The following is a 19,426-nucleotide window of genomic DNA, read 5'->3' on the forward strand; positions in this document are numbered from 1 at the left end:
AGAACTTGTTTGCATCTGTGTCACTGAATAATAAAATCCACCGTGCTTTCCAATTCTTCCTGCTGAGGTTTCATGATTATGCTACTTTCCAGCCAACATGAGTACAGCTTTCTTAGCACTGAGAAGTTTTTTTGCTTGCTGTCTCTTCTTTTGGTCATCAACATTCCCCAGCGTGTCTTTTCTGAAAGCACATTTCTGGCAACACCCTGCATGCCCTCCAGGATATTTTCCCATTGTCATCTCACTTTGTCACAGTTTTTCTGTGTATCCATGTAAAGCTACATGGATAGATGTTAAATCATTTTCTCTGAGAAATAGAGAAGATTATCAAAGGGGTGAAAGGGATTCCTACTTCCTCCTCTGACTTCCTTCTCAGTTCCAAAGAGTCCAGAAGAGACCTCAGGGGTTCCACGTGTTGAAACACAAGAGAATCTGAGACTTAGTGTGTGTGTCCTAAACCAGAGGTTGCAGCCAGTTAATTCTAAGTACACAGGTGGATTGAAGTAGCCAGGTTTCTCCCTCAAACTACTCCTTATCCGACTCTTTTGAGTTTCAAATACAAGATAATTCTCCCTGCTTCTCTTTACCTCACATAGTTCTTCAGACAATTCTTTTAATTGAAATTAGAAAAAAAATGCATATAGATGCTACATAGGGTGTCTAGTGTCATTGTTTATAACTTTGGAGAGAGAAAGTGAGAGAGAGCATGAGTGTATACATGTATTTCTCTACTGTGCAGATGGTGTGGGTGGGGGTCTTACCCTGGGGAAAACTACTGTTGATTGCTATGAATTCAGTAGTTTCACCTTATTTAGCCACTACATACATCATTTCATGATGTCCCAGCTGTCAGAGCATCACACTCAAGACTATGCACAATTTTCCTTAACTGATTCCCCCCTCTCCCCTGCCGCCTAGAGCAGATCATTTTCATTCTTTGTCTGCACTTTGATTCTTGATAGAAGTTGGTGGGTGATTGGAATAGACTTCTATGTGAATTGCATTAGAGGGTCTCCGAATGGCCAATTTCTTCATTGCCTTTCCTTGGGACCCATGAGGCTAAGTGCAGGTGCTGTTTTTGTTCTTCCTACAGGCCTGCCTGGTTGTAATGTGTGTTTTTGTTTTTTTACCAATTTTTTCTAATCTTGGCCCCTGTTTCAGCCAAGACCACCCATTGTGCTCCACTGTAGAGCACTTGGGTGACACAAATAAAATCTTCACAGAAAAATAATTTCACTTGGAAGGGCTCATAAGTGGAATTCATGCTCTCTTTTCTCCAAAAGGGAATTACAACCATTTGCTACGTTGTTGATTCTTGCTTTTCACCACTTCGTCCTCTTTTTTTTTTTTTAATCTGAAGTTCATTGGCAATGTCGTTGGTATGAGTATATTGAAAACAAAATCTTAAGGGTTCTCTAGGTCACAATCAGCTCTTAGAAGCCAACTTTCTCATTTGGCTGACAAAGAGCATTCAAAACAGTTGACTGGCTCATATACTCATTTTTATTTGCCATAACAATTGCCATGAGAGAGAAAAATCACAGACTTGCTTAACTTAGGTTTAACCCAAAGCATTCCTACAAATTTTTGGTGGATCTAATTCTTTCCCCAACTTTTACCACTTGGATTGAATCCCAAGATTGGATCACTTGAGAATTTGAAGTTAGAACCAATGACAGAAAAAGAGGAAGTCTTAGCAGTCATGCTAAGTAATGCTTCCTTCTTGATTTGCCTGGGCACTCTCAGGAGGTGACCTCTAGATAGAAGGTTCCTGAAGCCTCCTAAGTCTTCAATCTCCAACACCAACCTCAAAATATGCTCCACAGCCCAGCCTGGCCCATGTGGGCACTACAGCCAGCTCCAGTGAAGAAGGAATTTGCTTTTCATTTTATCATGTTTAAGGGACCAAATTAATTGGGTCCAGGCATTTTCTTTTCATCCTTAGTTTTGAGCACTAAATCACTGTAAGTCAGATTGACTCCACTTTCTTATGACCTAGTATGACTCCACTGAACACAAGAACCACGTTCTCTCTATAATTGCTTTGTGCTAATAAATGCTGTTTGATGCATAGGTCCAGAGTACTTCATGGATGCCTCATCCGCCATACGTTATGCAACCAACAGTAAGTGTTCTCAGTCACCTGAGGCTCAATATTTCTTTTATCCAAGTGAAAGATTTTGGAATGCATAGAAGCTTTGGGGTAAAGCTTTTGTTATGTTCCATACCTCTTTCAGGCAGCTCAGTTTTCCAGATAAAAAGCTGTTCCTGAAATTCTACAAAAACATGTACAATAGAGGTGAAAGCAGAGAGAGATTAGAGGAAGAGAGAGAGAGAAAAAAACAAACTTTATTGTAGAAAATAGGAATCACCCTCTCAAGTTGGTATCTACTATTTATTATGGGTAGAGTATTTCTACTTCATGCAGGAACTGTGAACACTGAACAACTAAATCCATTATAGGGGGAAAGCCTCTCTGTTGTCCTTCTCTTTCTGTGATGCTTTGCTTTAATTAGATGCAATTTGAAGGGCTTTCGGAATGCTATGGAATATGATGGCCAAGCACTGACTCAAAGCAATATACTTGAGATATGAAGGTATTTGTCTTCCAATACATGGAGATGTGGATAGATAGATAGCAAGTTTGGTTGATTTACTTCCATGTTAACTAACTAGAGCCATTATCTTCTTCTTTAGTGGAAATTTTCTACCAAAAATATTCAAACTCTCTTTTCTCCTAGCTAGCTTTCCTATTTTGTAGTACAATATTACATTAGTCCCAAGGGGAAAATATTCCTTATTCCATTAGAATCCAGGCTGAAGGCTAATGATTCCATTTATCTTTTTTGAGGTCTTCCAGGTTTTCTAGCTCTGTAGAAGCACAAGTCAGACAGATTTCAATAGTAATACATTCATGAGAGTGGGAGGTAGAGGAAAGATCCCAGACTGAATGTTGTATGACAAAGTCTCTGGTGTCCTCTCCTGGGTATGCTCAAATCTGGCCTTTGTTTCCTTTTCTGTCACTAACGTAATGCAGCTTTAAGATGACTCAAAATAGCAAAAATATGTAAAAACAATTTTTAAAGTACTAACGCTAAACAGTATTAATAAGTTAGAGAGCACACATCCAAAAACTATGACCTAATAATTTAGTAAAAACTTTAATTTAGAGGAAAAAATAAAGTAGGACATGCTATCCCTTAGGATTATTATCATTAATCCTTATTATTGAGTTTATTAGTTGTACAAAGAAGAAGCAAGGCTACATTTAACCCTTTGCAAAGGGAAATATAAACAAGGGAGCACATATTAAAAACCAGGAAGCTAAACACACAAGCATCCATTTCCTGGACTCAAAGAATCACAGCACCTGGTTTTCATATTTGAGCTTTGTCCATTTTTTTAAAAAATAAGGAATATTCCATGTTGTTTCTAACATTTTGACTGTTTGCTTTTTCTTTAAAGAATAAAATATATGTAACTCGCTACAGCAGAACTTCAGGCCATATTTTGCAAATCCCCCTATTTACTCTTACATGCACACCCTGGGGATTTTCTGAGTCTGTCTGGTCTGTGTTATGTAAATCGTACCAACACACAATGAACCCAGGCTATTATTTTCTGTACAAGTCATGAGGCAGAATTTAATACATGCTGCCAAACCAATGTAGAGCACAGATAGAGCCAGCACAAGAAAAAAAAGTTCTTGCCAGTTCTAAAAAGGAGATTTTCTAGAAGGAAACAATTACCCTCTAAAAAAATAACATGTTCATTTAAAGAGCACTGATGCTAGCTTAGTCCTTAGGCGGAGGTTAAGCATCCTCTCACTTTGGCCAAAAGGAATGCACATCTGGCAAAATCTGAACATTTTTCCAGATATCAAAGTGTATAAGATTCTATGGTGTTTCTAGAGCTGTGAGGATAATGGAAGCTATTTGCAAGTGTTTTCATTTCAGCTGTCACTCAGCATCTTACCAAAATGTTTCATTACCTCCTCCTCTACCCCAGCACAGCTTCACCCATTTTTGGATGTATTTGTCCTCATATATCCTCCCCAAGCAATAGTTTGTGTGTGTGTGTGTGTGTGTGTGTGTGTGTGTGTGTGTGTGTGTGTGTTAATTTATCCCCTGCGTTCTTTTCTCCCCTGATATCTTATCATTTCCTAACTAGACTATGCGTCATGTTTGAGCTTAGGTGACCCAGTTTGAGATGTAATGCTTGCGGCTGGGACAGATTCCTGGAAAAAGGAGCGGCAGGGCTACCCACCACTTTGTTGTTGTCGTTAACTCAGAAAAAATGCCCAAACTCTGTCATGGAAACACAATATCGACAGCATCAATCTTCCCTGCAACAGTTTTGTTGCTTATCTTTATTGTACAAAGAACCTGTACCCAGCGGGTCTTAGTTTCATCATTAAAGTGGGGGTGGGTAAATTAATCACTCCATAATACTAAAACGTAAAAATTCATAAGCAATCTAAGATGAAGAAACAAAGTACCTTGGTCTGAAGAGAATGAAAGAATGACTTGATGACTAATAGCATGGATTCTCAGGTGGGCTCTTTGGGATAGGAAATTCTTCCTCACTATAGGACCTTAGGCAATTAAACTTGCTGTGAAACAGTTTTCTCATCTGTAATATGGACATAATAATACCTAATTTGTTATGTGTTTATTCATTAAGTGAAGTAAGGCTTTTTATTTACTTATTTATTTATTTATTTATTTATTTTTGCTTTTTAGGGCTGCACCTGTGACATATGGAGGTTCCTAGGCTAGGGGTCTAATCAGAGCTGTAACTGCCAGCCTATGTCACAGGCACAGCAACATCAGATCTGAGCCACGTCCATGACCTACACCACAGCTCATGGCAATGCTGAATCCTTAACCCACTGAGTGAGGCCAAGTAGAGAATCCATGAGCTCATGGTTCCTAGTCAGATTCGTTTGTGCTGCGCCACAGCAGGAACTCCTGAAGTAAGGCTTTGAAGCTCTTAAAATAGTGCCTGGCAAATAGCAAACATTCAATAAATTACTGTTATCATTACTCAGTTATATGAGTAGATGACTGCACATTATGCTTTAGTCTACCCCAATTATGTCAAAGGAATGTTGGTAGGGGAAGAAAGTTGAGAATAAGCAATAGTCACCCATTTCTAGTGCATTCTTACTGCTTAGTTAACAAACTGTGCTAATGAGTTTGGTGGAGATAGCCCTGTGGCCGTACATAAGATAAACTATTTAGACTGGTACTTATTTCATTTACTTACTAAATCTTTCAATACTCAATAATAAATAATGAAAATAAGAAAATAAATAAGAAAATAAAGGCCCACGTGGTACTCTTTTCATGGAACTTACTTTACAAATAAATTCAAGTTGTTAATATCTGTGCAATTCCAATTGTTGCCCATAATAATGATTTGCTCACAACTTTTTTCCTTTCATGTTTTCTCTTCCACTGCTTTGAGAAAATGGCAAGCTTCAGTTCTCTGTGGAAATGGTATGATGGGCATGCTCCCCCATCACTGTGAATCACAGGGACTCCTATACTGTAGCCAGAGCCCTTCAGATTCCCTTTCAGGCTTAACTCAAGGCCTCCAACATCTCAACCACTATTGTCTTCAGCCAAGTCTTAAGCTAGAGCACAGTGCCTCTGGTCTTTCCCTACTGAGGTGGATGAATAATTCACCTGGAGAGGTAATGATCCATAAGAGAGACATGAAATGATGGAAAGAGGGACGAGAAGTAGTAAATGGATGAGAAAAAAAAAAGCAGAAAGCATAAGTGTAAAGCTGAAGTTGCCTGTTTGGGTCTTTGGAGATTGAAATTTCTGAGTTGTATGCGATGCCCGTTTTTTTGTAAACTTTGAAAAAGACTCTGAGAGGCTTTTCATTTTTAAGGAAGAGGGAATAAAACTCTTCTTGCCAAGATCATAGCTCTCATACTGGTGTTTGTGCAAGGAAACAGTTTCCTGTCTCTGGACTCTGGGACTTTATTGGGTCAAATTTCTCTTTGGGCAGCAAGAGTATTTCTATGTGCACTTTATTTTTGTTCACTGAGAGGAAGCACTGTGAGACTAAATCAGGAATTCACTTCTTGCTGATGTTGTCAATGCAATCGGGTACATGTTGCTGCTTCTCAGTGCAAGTTTCTGTACTAAACCATGAAATCCCCCCCACTACACTGACAAGATTTTAATAGATGATGGATTACACTAAATAGCTATTCTGCATGGCAGCCTGTCACCCTGGAATCTTGTATGAATGCACAATTGGAATCCCTGTGTTGTAATACATCGGCTGTTTTGTTAAATCTGTGCTGACAGGGAAAAAAAAAACGGAAGTTCCCAAGAAGAAGCATAGTTCAATTCTCTTAAATTTTACTTAGGCTCATTTGAATCATAAATCTTCTGTTCTTCATATGGTTAGCATTATTTCTTCTCAAGGAGGAAGGTCAGCTTTCCTTCTTACTTAATTACAAGTAGGTTACCTAACTGCAGTATTCTAAGAAATGTAAGATGTTCTTATTTAATCATTGGATGATTTGTCGCTATGCATGGCTAAATTATGACTATTATGATGCATAAATCTTACATTTACAGCTAGGGTATAAATATAAATTTCCCCTCTACCACAAAAGAAAACAATTCAAGAAAGCTCCAGAATATTTGATTTGGCCATCTTTATCTGCTAACAGGTAAAGCCTAAGGCTTAATTTTAGGGGCTGTCACCAAATTTGGAAAGAACATTTAAGTCATGAGAATTCTGTTTAGAAAGCAAAGTTGTCAGATAGTATCCTTTTATTCCAACCCTTGAACTGTGCAAAAATTCTAACCTTCATAATTTCATTGTCAAATTACCAAAGTCAAAATGTGTTTGCTAGGTAAAGATTTTGCCTGGAAGAAATATATCTGCAGGCCAAATCTTTTAAAAGTAACTAGCAAACACAAAACAATAACTCTAACCCATATATACTATTTCTACTAAAAGAGAATTCAAAGGTATGTGAGAATAAACTTGAGAGAAGTCAACTCCATGTAAATGTACTCCTGGGGTAAAGTAAATACAAAGAAGACCATTTCTACAGAAAGTCTCTTTACTACTCTAACAAGCAGGGCTTGCTTTGCCATTGTTAAATGTAACTTCAAAATTCTACAGTATTTCTTTCAAAAATAATCTAAAACGACCTTCGATGGGAGGGAGCCCTTTCAACAATGAAATTCAGGGCTCACACTTTAAAGCACATAGAACATAAAAGACTTTCCATGTAGGACTCCTTTATTCATCACCTCTATTCTCCAGAATAAAACCTTGTGAACAAGTTTGTATGTCACCATGTGGTCAGTTGTTACATATGAAAAGTATATGTGTGCATGTGTACAATTGTGTGTGTATTTTAAACATATGTGCAAGAATGCTCTACAAATATTGCATTGCATTCTTCTTTATTTTTCCTCAACAACAGAATGTTCTAGATGTCATTACATTTGAGTCATATATAGATCTGTGTCAGCATTTTATGCACTAAAAGGTATTAACCAATTTCCTATTCGTAGTCCCTTAAGTTGTTTCTGGTATTTGATTGTAAAGTTCAGACTGTAATAATAAAATATCAACAGGATAAATTACTGGTACAAAGGGTATGCTGTGTTTTAAAATTTGATATACATTGTTGTCAAATTCACTCTAAGGGATCTCAAGTTTCAAATATTTGGTTAATGTAATAAAGAGTGAATGGTGTCTTAACAATGTTATTGTTAATTGCTCTGAGTCCTAGAGAATGCAAGTTGCATTTTTTGGTTGGGGGGGAGGGTCGTGGTGGCTGCACCCTTGGCATATGGAAGTTCCTGGGCTAGGGATTGAACTCACACCGAAGCAGTGACCTGAGCCACTACAGGGACAGCACCAGATTCTTAACCCAATGTCCCACAAGGGAACTCTGAGAAGTTGAGAAGAAATTGAGTTGCTTTTTATATGTTTATTGATTAATTTTCTTTTCTTTTTCTCTGAGCTCTAAGTTTATTTATTTTGCTTATTTATTTTGGGGGGTATTGGATCTTATTTTTAAATGATCTTAATCTGTAGATTAACACTGCTATAGAAAATCTAGATATTTCTCAGTTTACTTGGAATTTAATTTCATGGTGTTTATCATGCAGAAATTTAGTATTTAATATTATGTATTTATCAGATTTTCCCTCTAGAGCAACAGTCAGCAAACTTTTTCTGTAAAGAGCCAAACAACAAATTTCTCAGTTTTGTGAGCCATCTGGTCTCTGTCACACCCATTCCGTTCTGCGGTTATAGTGTGATAGTGGCTGCACATAATTCATAAATGAATTGGAGTGGCTGGGTTCCAATAAAACTTTATTTACAGAAAGAGGTGAGGGCCACATTTGGCTCACAGGCTATATTTTGCTAGCCCCACTTTAAAGCATCTGGACTCTATGCAAAATACCTTATTAACTACAAGATTTAAAACTCCATATGTTTTATTATTGTGTTTATAGTACATTTTATATTAAAGTTTTCTTACTTTTGGAGTTTATTTTGTAATATGGGATGAGACTATGATCCAACTTTTTTTCTTTTTGACCAAAAAGGTAACCAGTTGTCATAACAGCTTCTATCATGTTGATCGTCTCTATTTTTTCTACTGATGTAAAACTTTATGCCAGTTGTCATAGGAAAAGTCTCTTTATATCTTTGGGTCTATTTTTGCACTCGATTCAGTTTATTTTTTGACTACTACTCTATTTATAATACCATACATACCTGGCATGCCTTGTCCCCAACACTACTCAGGAATTTTTCTAGCTATTTTTCTGTTTCTCAAGAATGTTTCTGGCTATCTTACATTTTCAGATTGATCAAGAGCAGTTTGTCCAGTTAAAAAATAAATTTGGGAGTTCCCGTCGTGGCGCAGTGGTTAACGAATCCAACTGGGAACCATGAGGTTGCGGGTTCGGTCCCTGCCCTTGCTCAGTGGGTTAACGATCCGGCATTGCCATGAGCTGTGGTGTAGGTTGCAGATGTGCCTCGGATCCTGCATTGCTGTGGCTCTGGTGTAGGCCCATGGCTACAGCTCCGATTCGACCTCTAGCCTGGGAATCTCCATATGCCGTGGGAGCAGCCCAAAGAAATAGCAAAAAGACAAAAAATAAATAAATAAATAAATAAATAATGACATTGATGACATTCTGATTGAAATCACCTTAAATTTATATATTAACCTGTAGGAAACTTAAGAATATCACATATTTACAACATACTTTTTTGGGGGGCTGTGCCCATGGCATTCAGAAGTTTCCAGGCCTGGGGTCGAACCCACCCCACATCACAGCAGCGACCCTGGGCTACAGCAGTGACAGCACCAGATCCTTAACCTGCTAGGCCACCAAGGAACTCCTACAACATTTGTTTTTTCTATCTAAGAAAAAAATATATCTTACAGTTACTCAAGAACTGGGTTTTTTTTTTTTTTCAGTTATATTGATGTATAATTGACAAATAAGATTTAAATACTTAAAGTATACATCCTCGTGATTGGAAACATGTGTATATTATGAAAGGATTCCCACCATCTAATTAAGAATTTCATCACCTCACATTTATCTTTTTCTTTCCTGATGAGAACATTTAAGTTCTACTCTCTTAGCAAATTTTGGTTATTCAGTATGGTGGTAGCAACTATAGTATGGTTTATATTAAATCTTATAGCTGAAAATGTGAAAATCCTTTAACTAACTTTCCTTATTTTCCCACTACCCCACCTCCTGCCAGCCCTTAGCAACCACTTTCTACTCTATTTTTGTAAGTTTGACTTTTTCTTTTTCCCTATATTCCACATATAGGTAAGACTAATAGTATTGTCCTTCTCTGCCTGGCTTCTTTCACTTAGTATAGTGCTCTCAAGGTCCAGAACGTTTTCTAACACGGCAGGATTTCCTTCTTTTTGTAGCCAAATAATATTACAGCACACACATGTGTGTGTACACACACACACACACACACACACACACACACACACACCACTTTCTTGTTTACTTCACCCACCGATGGAGACTTACATTTTTCCATATCTTGGCTGCGATGAATAATTCTACAATAAACATGGGGATGCCACTATCTCTTCAATACACTTTTTAACTTCTTTTAGATGTGAAAATTGCTAGAGCATATTGTAGTTTTATTTTTAATTTTTTAAGGAAACTCCACAGTGTTTTCCATAGTGCCTGTTCCAATTTACTTCCCCACCAACAGTGAACAAGCATTCTTTCGTCTCCACATCCTTTCATTTGTTATTTGTTGTCTTTTTTACAATAGTCATCCTGACAGATAAGAGGCGCTATCTCATTGTGGTTTTGATTTTCATTTTCCTGATGTTCAGTAATGTTAAGCATCTTTTTGTGTGTCTCTTGGCCATCTGTGTATTTTCTTTGGAAAAATATTTATTCAGGTCCTCTGCCTATTTTTTAATTGGATTTTTCTGTTCTTCACTATTGGGTTGTGTGTGTTCTTTATGTATTTTGTATATTAACCCTTATCAGATACATGATTTACAAATATTTTCTCCCATTGCATATGCTGGCTTTTCATTGTATTGATGGTTTCCTTTGCTCTGCAGAAACTTTTTAATTTGATGTGTACTGTTTGTTTACTTTTGCTTATATTGCCTTTATTTTTGGTGTCAAATCAAGAAAACCATTGCCAAAATTGATGTAAAGGAGCTTACCCTCTATTTTCCTTTAGAAGTTTTATGGGGGACTTCCTGTTGTGGCTCAGCAGGTTATAACCTGACTAGTGTCCATGAGGATGTGGGTTCAGTCCCTGGCGTAGCTCAATAGGTTAAGCATCCAGCAGTATGGCCACAAGCTGTGGTGTAGGCCACAGACATGCAAAAAAAAGAGTTTTATGGTTTCACGTCTTATGTTCAAGTCTTTAACTTTATCTTGAGGATAATATAAGGTAGGGGCCAGTTTTATTTTTTACCATGTAGCTATTTTTTTTTCCAGTACCATTTATTGAAGTGTATATTTTTGGTTTCTTTGTTGTTAATTAATTGAATATATATTAATGGATTTATTGGGTTTTCTCTGTTCTGTTTCATTGCTCCGTATATGTTTTTAAGCCAATATAATAATGTTTTGAATACTATAGCTTTGCAATATAATTTGAAATCAGGAAGTGTGATGCCTCTAGCTTGCTCTTCTTTCTCAAGATTGCTTTGGCCATTTAAGATCTTTTGTAGATTCATACAAATTTTGGGATTCTTTTTTCTAGTTCTGTGGAAAAAAAGTCTTTGGAACTTTGATAGGAATCACATTGAATCTGCACATAGCTTTGTGTAATATGGATATTTTAATAATAGTAATTCTTCCAATTTTATAGCACAAAATAACTTTCCAGTTATTTGTATCTAATTTCTTTCATTAATATCCTATAGTTTTCAATATACATAACTTTAACCTCCTTGGTTATATTTATACCTATATATATATTGGGTTTTTTTGATGCAGTTATAAATGGAATTGTTTCCTTAGTTCCTCTTTTTGATAGTTTGCTATTAGGATATAGAAATGCAAAGCTTTTGTGTATTGATTTTGTATCCTATAACCTTACTGAATTCATGTATTAGTTCTAACAGTTTTTTTGATGGAGTTTTTAGGGTTTTCTAAATATGATATGTCATCTGCAAATAGTAGCAGTTTTATTTTTTCCTTCCCAAATTTGTTTTATTTCTTTTTCTTGCCTGATCACTATGGCTAGAATTCTTATTGCCATGTCTAATGAAAGTGGCAATAGTGGCTCTCCTTGTCTTATTCTTCATCTTAGAAGAAAAGCTTTTAACTTTTCATCATTGAGTATGATGTTAACTGAGCGCCTACTGTATATGGGCTTTGTGATAATGAGGTATGTTCCCTCTATACCTACATTGTTGAGAGTTTTTTTTTTTATAAGGGGGTGTTGAATTTTGTCAGATGCTTTTTCTGCATATGTAGAGTTGATTATATGATTTCTATTCTTATCTTGTTAATGTGATCTATCATATTGATTGATTTTCAGATATTGAACCATCCTTATATACCATATGATCATAGTATCTGAACCTTTTAATGTATCATTGAATTAAGTTTGCTAATATTTTATTGAGAATTTTTATATCTATGATCATCAGTGATATTCACTTGTAACTTTATTTGTGTGTATGTGCTATCTTTGCCTAATATGATGTGAGGGTGATTAGGGCTTTGAAAGTTGAATTTGGAAATGTTCTTTCCTGTGGAATTTTTTTGCCATAATTTGAGAAGAATTGGTATTAATTCTTAGAATTCACTAGTGAAGACATCTGATACTGGGCATTATTTTGTGGGAGGTATTTGTTACTAATTCAGTCACCTAACAAGTAATTTGTTTGTTTAAGTTTTCTATTTCTTTATGTTTCCTTGGTAGGTTGTTTGTTTCCAGGAATTTATCTCTTCTAAGTTGTCCAATTTCTTGGTGTATAATTGGTCATAGTACTCTTTCATAATTCTTTTTATTTGTGTGGTATTGTTTGTAGTTTTTCCTCTTTCATTTATAATTTTTATTGGAGTGCTCTCTTTTTTTTCTTGGTGATTATAGCTAATTATTTGTCTGTTTCATCTTTTCAAAAAAATAGCTTTTAGTTTCATTCATCTTTCTTGTTGTTTTAGTCTCTATTTCTGCTTTGATGTTTACTATGTACTTCCTTCTACTAAATTTGTGGGGGTTTGGGTTTTGGTTTTTCTACTTCTTTGAGGAGTAGTCAAGTTGTTTATGTGAGCTCTTTCTTTTTTCTTAGTGTAGGCATTTGTCACTATGAATTTCCCTCTTAGGACTGCTTTTGCTACATCTCAAGTTTTAGGTTGTTATTTCTATTTTCATTTGTCTGAAGATATTTTTCTGTTTTTCCCTTTTTAAAAATTTACAATGTTCTGTAAATTTCTGCTGCACAGCAAAGTGACCCAGTCACATATATATATGCACACATATACACATCACACACAGCAAACACCACACACACACACACACACACACACACACACATTCTTTTAGTTATATTATCTTCCATCATATTCTATCTCAAGAGATTGGATATGGTTCCCTATGCTATACAGGAGGACCTCATTGCTTATCCATTATAAATGTAATAGTTTGCATTTATTAACCCCAAACTCCCAGTTCATCCCTCTTCCTCCCCCTCCCCCTTGGCAACCATGAGTCTGTTCTCCATGTCTGTGAGTCTCTTTCTGTTCTATAGATAGGTTCATCTGTGCCATAGTTTAGATTTCACATATGTTATATCATATGGTATTTGTCTTTCTCTTGGACTTACTTCATTTAGTATGAGACTCTCTAATTGCATCCATGATGCTGCAAATGGCATTATTTTGTTCTTTTTTATGGTTGAGTAGTATTCCATTGTATATGTACCACCTATTCTTAATCCATTCCTCTGTTGATTGACATTTAGGTTGTTTCTATGTCTTGACTATTATGAAGAGTGCTCTGAATATAAGAGTGCATGTATCTTTTTGAATTTTAGTTTCATCAAGGTATATGCCCAGGAGTAGGATTGCTAGATCACATGGTAGTTCTATCATTAGTTTTCTGAGGAACTTTCATGCTATTTTTCATAGCTGTTATGCCAATTTACATAACCACCAACAGTATAGGAGGGTTCCACCCTCTCCAGCATTTTTTATTTGTTGACTTGTTAACAATGGCCATTCTGACCATTTTGAGGTGGTACTTCATTGTAGTCTTGATTGTGTATTTATCTAATAATTAATGATGTTGAGTGTTTTTCATGTGCCTGCTGGCCATTCATGTGTCTTCTTTGGAGAAATGTATATTTAGGTATTCTACCCATTTTTCAATTGGGTGAATTGTTTGTATGGAGTTGTATGAATTGTTTGTATGGTGTGAGGGCAAGTTCTAGTTTCATAGATTTACATGCAGCTGTCCAGTTTTGCCAGCACCATTTGCTAAAGAAGAGACTGTGTAAAGTGTAGTCTATTGAAATTCAACTTTTATTCATCAAATCTGGCACAATTCCCTACATGTTTTTTACTAGCTTGGTGGTCCCAGTGCTGTTGTCTAGAATTTAAGTTTGCTTTGGAAAATATAAAATAGAAATGCTAAATTATGTCACTGATGTGTGTGAGAAAGTCATAGCTTCCAGTGGCATCATGCATAAGTCAATCATGAATGGACAAAATTTTTAAATTTGGTTCCATTATGAAATGTTGTCATGCACAAGCTCTTTTTATATCTTTAGAAATATTTTTGGAGGTAATACTCATCTTTCAAACAGCGCTTCTGAAAGCTTCTTGGAGAAAACATTTCCTGATGACTAAGATCCCTGCCTCCTAAGCACATGAGTGGTGAGAATAAGTGGTGAATATGTGGTTTTTGAAATCCAAGTTTGTGTATGTAACCTGCCTTTAGGAATGTGTTTTTATCTTATTTTACTATCAACCTTTATATTTATTTATTTATTGTCTTTTTGCTATTTCTTCGGACACTCCCACAGCATATGGAGGTTCCCAGTCTAGGGGTCGAATCAGAGCTGTAGCTGCTGGCCTACACCACAGCCACAGCAATGGCAGGATCCAAGCCATGTCTGCAACCTACACCACAACTCATGGCAATGCCAGATCCTTAACCCACTGAGCAAGGCCAGGGATCGAACCTGCAATGTCATGGTTCCTAGTCAGATTCGTTAACCACTGAGCCATGACGGGAACTCCACTATCAACCTTTAAAGAGTAAGAATAGGTCAAGGAATAATGTATTACATTTTTTAGAATTGAAAGCACGTAGTTCTGAATTTAAGATTGTCACAGCTGCTAAGAGGAAAATTTCCACTGGTACCTCACCTCTAGTGTGCCCTTAGATAGTACTTAGAATTTCTTCATCACTGCATCATCAGTAAAGCAGAATTTGCCAATTTGTAAAGGTGTTGACAATGTTACATCCTTAAGTACTATTTAGCATAGTGAATATAATTTGTTTTTAATTCAATGAATTTTATTATATTAGTTCTGCAGCCATCTTCACAACCTAATTTTAGAAACCCCAGCTCACCCCTCCCTCACCCACCTGTTCCCTTTGGTAAATAAAATTTTCCAAAGTATGTGAGTCTGTTTCTGTTATGCAAATAAGTTCATTTGCAGTGTTTTATTAGATTCCACATACAGGCGATAGCATATGATGTTTATCTCTCACTGACTAATTTCACTTAGTATGATCATTTATGTGTCTATCTACGTTGCTGCAAATGCCATTATTTCATTCTTTTCGTGGCTCAGTAATAATCCATTGTATACATGTACCAGATCTTCTTTATCCACTCCTCTGTTGATGGACATTTAGGTTGCTTCTGTGTCTTGGCTAACAAATATAGTGCTGCAATGAACATTGGGGTACCTGTGTCTTTTCAAGTCATGGTTTTCTCTGGATAGATGCACAGGAATGGGATTGCTGGATCATATAATAATTATATTGTTAATTTTTTGAGGAACCTCCATACTGTTTTCCATAGTGGTTGCACCAATTTACATTCCCACCAACTGTGTAAGGGGGTTCCCTTTTCTCCACATCCTTTCCAGCATTTATTGTTTGTAGACTTTCTGATGATGGTCATTCTGGCTGGTATAAGGTTATATCTCACAGTAGTTTTGATTTGTATTTCTTTAGTAATTAGTGATGTCGAACATCCACTCATGTTTTTGTTTTCGTTTTTTTTTTTTTTTTTTTTTTGCCAGCTGTATGTTTTCTTTGGAGAAATGTCTGTTTAGATATTCTGCCCACTTTTTGATGGGGTTTTTTTTTGTTATTGTTATGAGCCACAAGAACTGTTTATATATTTTACAAATTAATCCCTTGTCAGTGGCTTCATTTGCAAATATTTTCTCCTATACTGTGTGTTATCTTTTTGTTTTGTTTATAGTTTCCTCTGATGTGCAAAAACTTTTAAGTCCCTTTTTTTTATTTTTGTTTTTATTGTCCTTACTCTAGGAGGTGGATCTGAGAAGTTATTGTTGTGGTTTATGTCTGAGAGTGTTTGCCCTATGTTTTCCTCAAAGAGTTTTATAGTATCTGATCTTATATTTTGGTCTTTAATCCATTTTTAGTTATTTTTGTGTATAGTGTTATAGAGTGTTCTAATTTCATTCTTTAATATGTGGCTCTCCAGTTTTTCCAGCACCACTTATTGACGGAAATGTCTTTTCTCCACTGGATATTCTTGCCTCCTCTGTCATAGATTAGTTGACCATAGGGGATGGGTTTATTTCTAGGTTTTCTATCCTGTTCCATTGATCTATATTTCTGTTTGGGGGCCAATACCATACTGTTTTGATGACTGTAGAGTTGTAGTATTGTCTGAAGTCAAGGAGCCTAATTTATCCAACTCCATTTTTCTTTCTCATATTTGCTTTAGCTATTCAGGGTCTTTTGTGTTTCCAAACAAATTTGAAAATATTTTGTTCGAGTTCTGTTAAAAATTCCTTTGGTCATTTGATGTGGATTGCATTGAATCTGTAGATTGCCTTGTGTATTACAGTCATTTTGATAATATTGTTTCTTTCCATTCAAGATCATGGTATATCTTTCCATCTGTTTGTGTCATCTTTGAGTTCTTCCATCAGTGTCTTATAGTTTTCAGAGTACAGTTCTTTTGTCTTTTTGGGTAAGTTTATTCCTAGGTGTTTTATTCTTTTTGATGTGATGGTAAATGGGATTGCTTCCATAATTTCTCTTTCTGATCTTTCATTGTTAGTATATAGAAATGCAATTGATTTCTGTGTATTAATTTTATATCCTGCAACTTTACCAAATTTGTTGATGAGTACTAACAGTTTCTGGTAGCATTTTTAGGACTTTCTAGGTATAGGTATTAAATAACTTTCTAGGTAATTTAATATGTTATAATCATTAGTTATAATGTTAAGTATTGAATCTATTAAAGATTTATTTTCTATGGATTATCTCTAGTGAAAGCAAGTGTGCAGCTAAAGTAAAATCCATGTCAGAATTCCTAGAAAACAGCAAGTTACCAGGGAAACACAATCGTATAGAGATAGGGTAAATAATTTATTTTATAAATATTGCCAGGGCAACAGAAACTACTTATAAAATCAGTGAAGGATTGAGGATTAGGATACAGATAATCTATAGAACAATTTATTCTTTCATAGCACATTAGTGTAAAATGTTCATTTATATCTGAAATCTTAACAGTTTTGAGAAATATGTGAAGTCATTCAACAAACAGTAAGGAATGAATTCAAATATTGAGTGTATTTCTAAATATTAAAACATATTTACTATTGCTTGCCTCTCAAAATGTTCTGGGGACACTTTATTTTGCCTTAAATGTTAACCTTTGTTGGATTAGCCCTGTAGAACCCAATTGTTTATTCCTAGGTGCTATGTTTACAGTTTAGGGTCATGGTTCACTGTGTTGACTAGCTTAGGTTTTTTTAGGCAAACAATTAAGATGTAGTATATGGAGGAAAGGATATTACAGATATAGATATAGATAAATCATATATGAGTTAATCAGTTATGCTTTGAAAAAAGATATTATTTTAGTTTCAGTGACAAACATAGGAAGTAATACAGTTTAGAATAATATTTTTCAAAATATTAACACAAATACCAGTAAAGTGCCTTCAAAATTTCTATTACCAAGGAGGAATATTTACCAAAAGTAGTGCTTAAACTTACATTTTTTCCCTTTTAAAATATTACTGGCTTCTCTCTTGATCAAACTCTCTGTCAGAAAACAAACACTTATATTCAGCAATGAGTAACAGGGAAAGCATGTCCAAAGTAGAGAGCTGATAAAGAGGGTAGGAGTTTCCATCATGGCTTAGCGGCTAGTGAACCCAACCCAACACATGAGGAGGTGGGTTTGATCCCTGTCCTCTCTCAATGACTTAAGGATCCAGTGTTGTTGTGAGTGTTGTATGAGATGCGGCTTGGATCTTGCATTGCTGTGGCTCTGGTGTAGGCCAGCGGCTACAGCTCTGATTTGACCCCTAGCCTGGGAACCTCCATATGCAGTGGGTGCAGCCCTAAAAAGACAAAAATACCAAAAAAAAAAGAGGGTAAAGTTATTCATTGTGCCAAAGAGTAACTATTTCACAGAGAAAGTAACTCCTTAACTTTGCTTTGAAAAATAAAGACATTTTTCAGATAAAGTGTGAGATGTCAGGCAGGAAGGCTGTTCTAAGCAAACACCAGCTTATAGTCAAGGTTTTGGTTTATATACCACATATTACAGACAGTGAGCATCTGAGAGAGTAAGGAATTTCCATGGCTACCAGGTACCTCTGATGCCTCATCTATTGTGAGCACAGCATCTGTGTGACCTTCAACAGTCATGCCGCAGAAGGTGTCACTTAATTATAAATTAGGGCTGTCATTCCATCATCCCTTTCAACACAGCATCTTCTCCTAGAGTTGTGGCCACACCTCCGGGCAAAGCCTGACACCAAACTTGCCCCTTTACAAGATTTCCACTCAGAGTTGAGTGAAATATGTAGAGCACACTTGAGTGTCATAAAATAATCACTGCACTTTCTGACCTGAGTGAATTAGGTCCAGTCTTTGAACACACCAGCTGGAAGTAGATTCCCTACCTTTAGAGACTGAGAGTACTTCCTGTCTCATCACATGGCTGTCATAAAATGCTTCATGCTTTTGCTGTTGAAATGATACAGTGATAGGGTTGTCACTCTAAGGAAAAATAGCAGAACTTATATGTCTACATGAAGGTGTTTTGTTTGCCTTTGTTTTTTTGTTTTTTCTACAATGGAATCACCCTGGGAGGTATTTTATGATGATGTCACCTTAATAGAGAATTTTTTAAATTAGCCCTTGGAAATAATTTTCAGAGTAATTTATTAATCATATAAAAAATAAGTTAGGTTATTAAATAGATAGGTAGGTAGATAGATAGATGGATAGAGGTGGGTAGGTGATAAATAGCTTTTCCATGTGCATTTGACTAGTTCTTTCACAGCTAGAGTATACTTTTACTATGTGAGAGCTTATTGTAGATAATTCACAATATCCGTCCCTTTTCATTTAGTGCCTTGCACACATTGGGTACTAACTAAATATTTGTTTATACACTACTCTTCACAGGCTATTTTTGTGTTAGCAAATGTTGAGACACTATAAGCATCTAGCTTATATTATATATATTGTATCCTTGTTAGACAAGGATGCTGACAAAGTTTCTAAGGAAGGCAAAAGTGTACACCTTCCTTGAATCCAAGCCTAACATGGAAGGGAAATTGATGCTGAAATCAACTTTGTGTATTTGATTTTTAAATCTTGTCATTGACAATCAACAGGTTTGTTCAAAACAACTTAGGGAAAGTTCTCT

The 19,426-nt window shown here is 35.9% G+C and overlaps 1 protein-coding gene across 37 annotated transcripts in view; it reads left to right on the plus strand.

The window, feature by feature from the left end:
• RBMS3 (RNA binding motif single stranded interacting protein 3) overlaps positions 1-19,426 on the plus strand; it is a 1,488,242-nt gene that overhangs the window by 1,369,657 nt on the left and 99,159 nt on the right. For all 37 annotated transcript variants that reach the window (XM_021069971.2, XM_084987319.1, XM_084987316.1 and 34 more), the window contains one exon: positions 2,075-2,125. In XM_021069971.2, the coding sequence (XP_020925630.2) occupies positions 2,075-2,125 (51 nt within the window). The remainder of the gene's footprint in view (positions 1-2,074; positions 2,126-19,426) is intronic.

This window comes from Sus scrofa, chromosome 13, assembly GCF_054392235.1.
Source record: "Sus scrofa isolate SSC_HxYL_T2T_F1_AM1 chromosome 13, Sscrofa_HxYL_maternal_Yorkshire_Landrace_v2.0, whole genome shotgun sequence".
Taxonomy (NCBI): Eukaryota; Metazoa; Chordata; class Mammalia; order Artiodactyla; family Suidae; genus Sus; species Sus scrofa.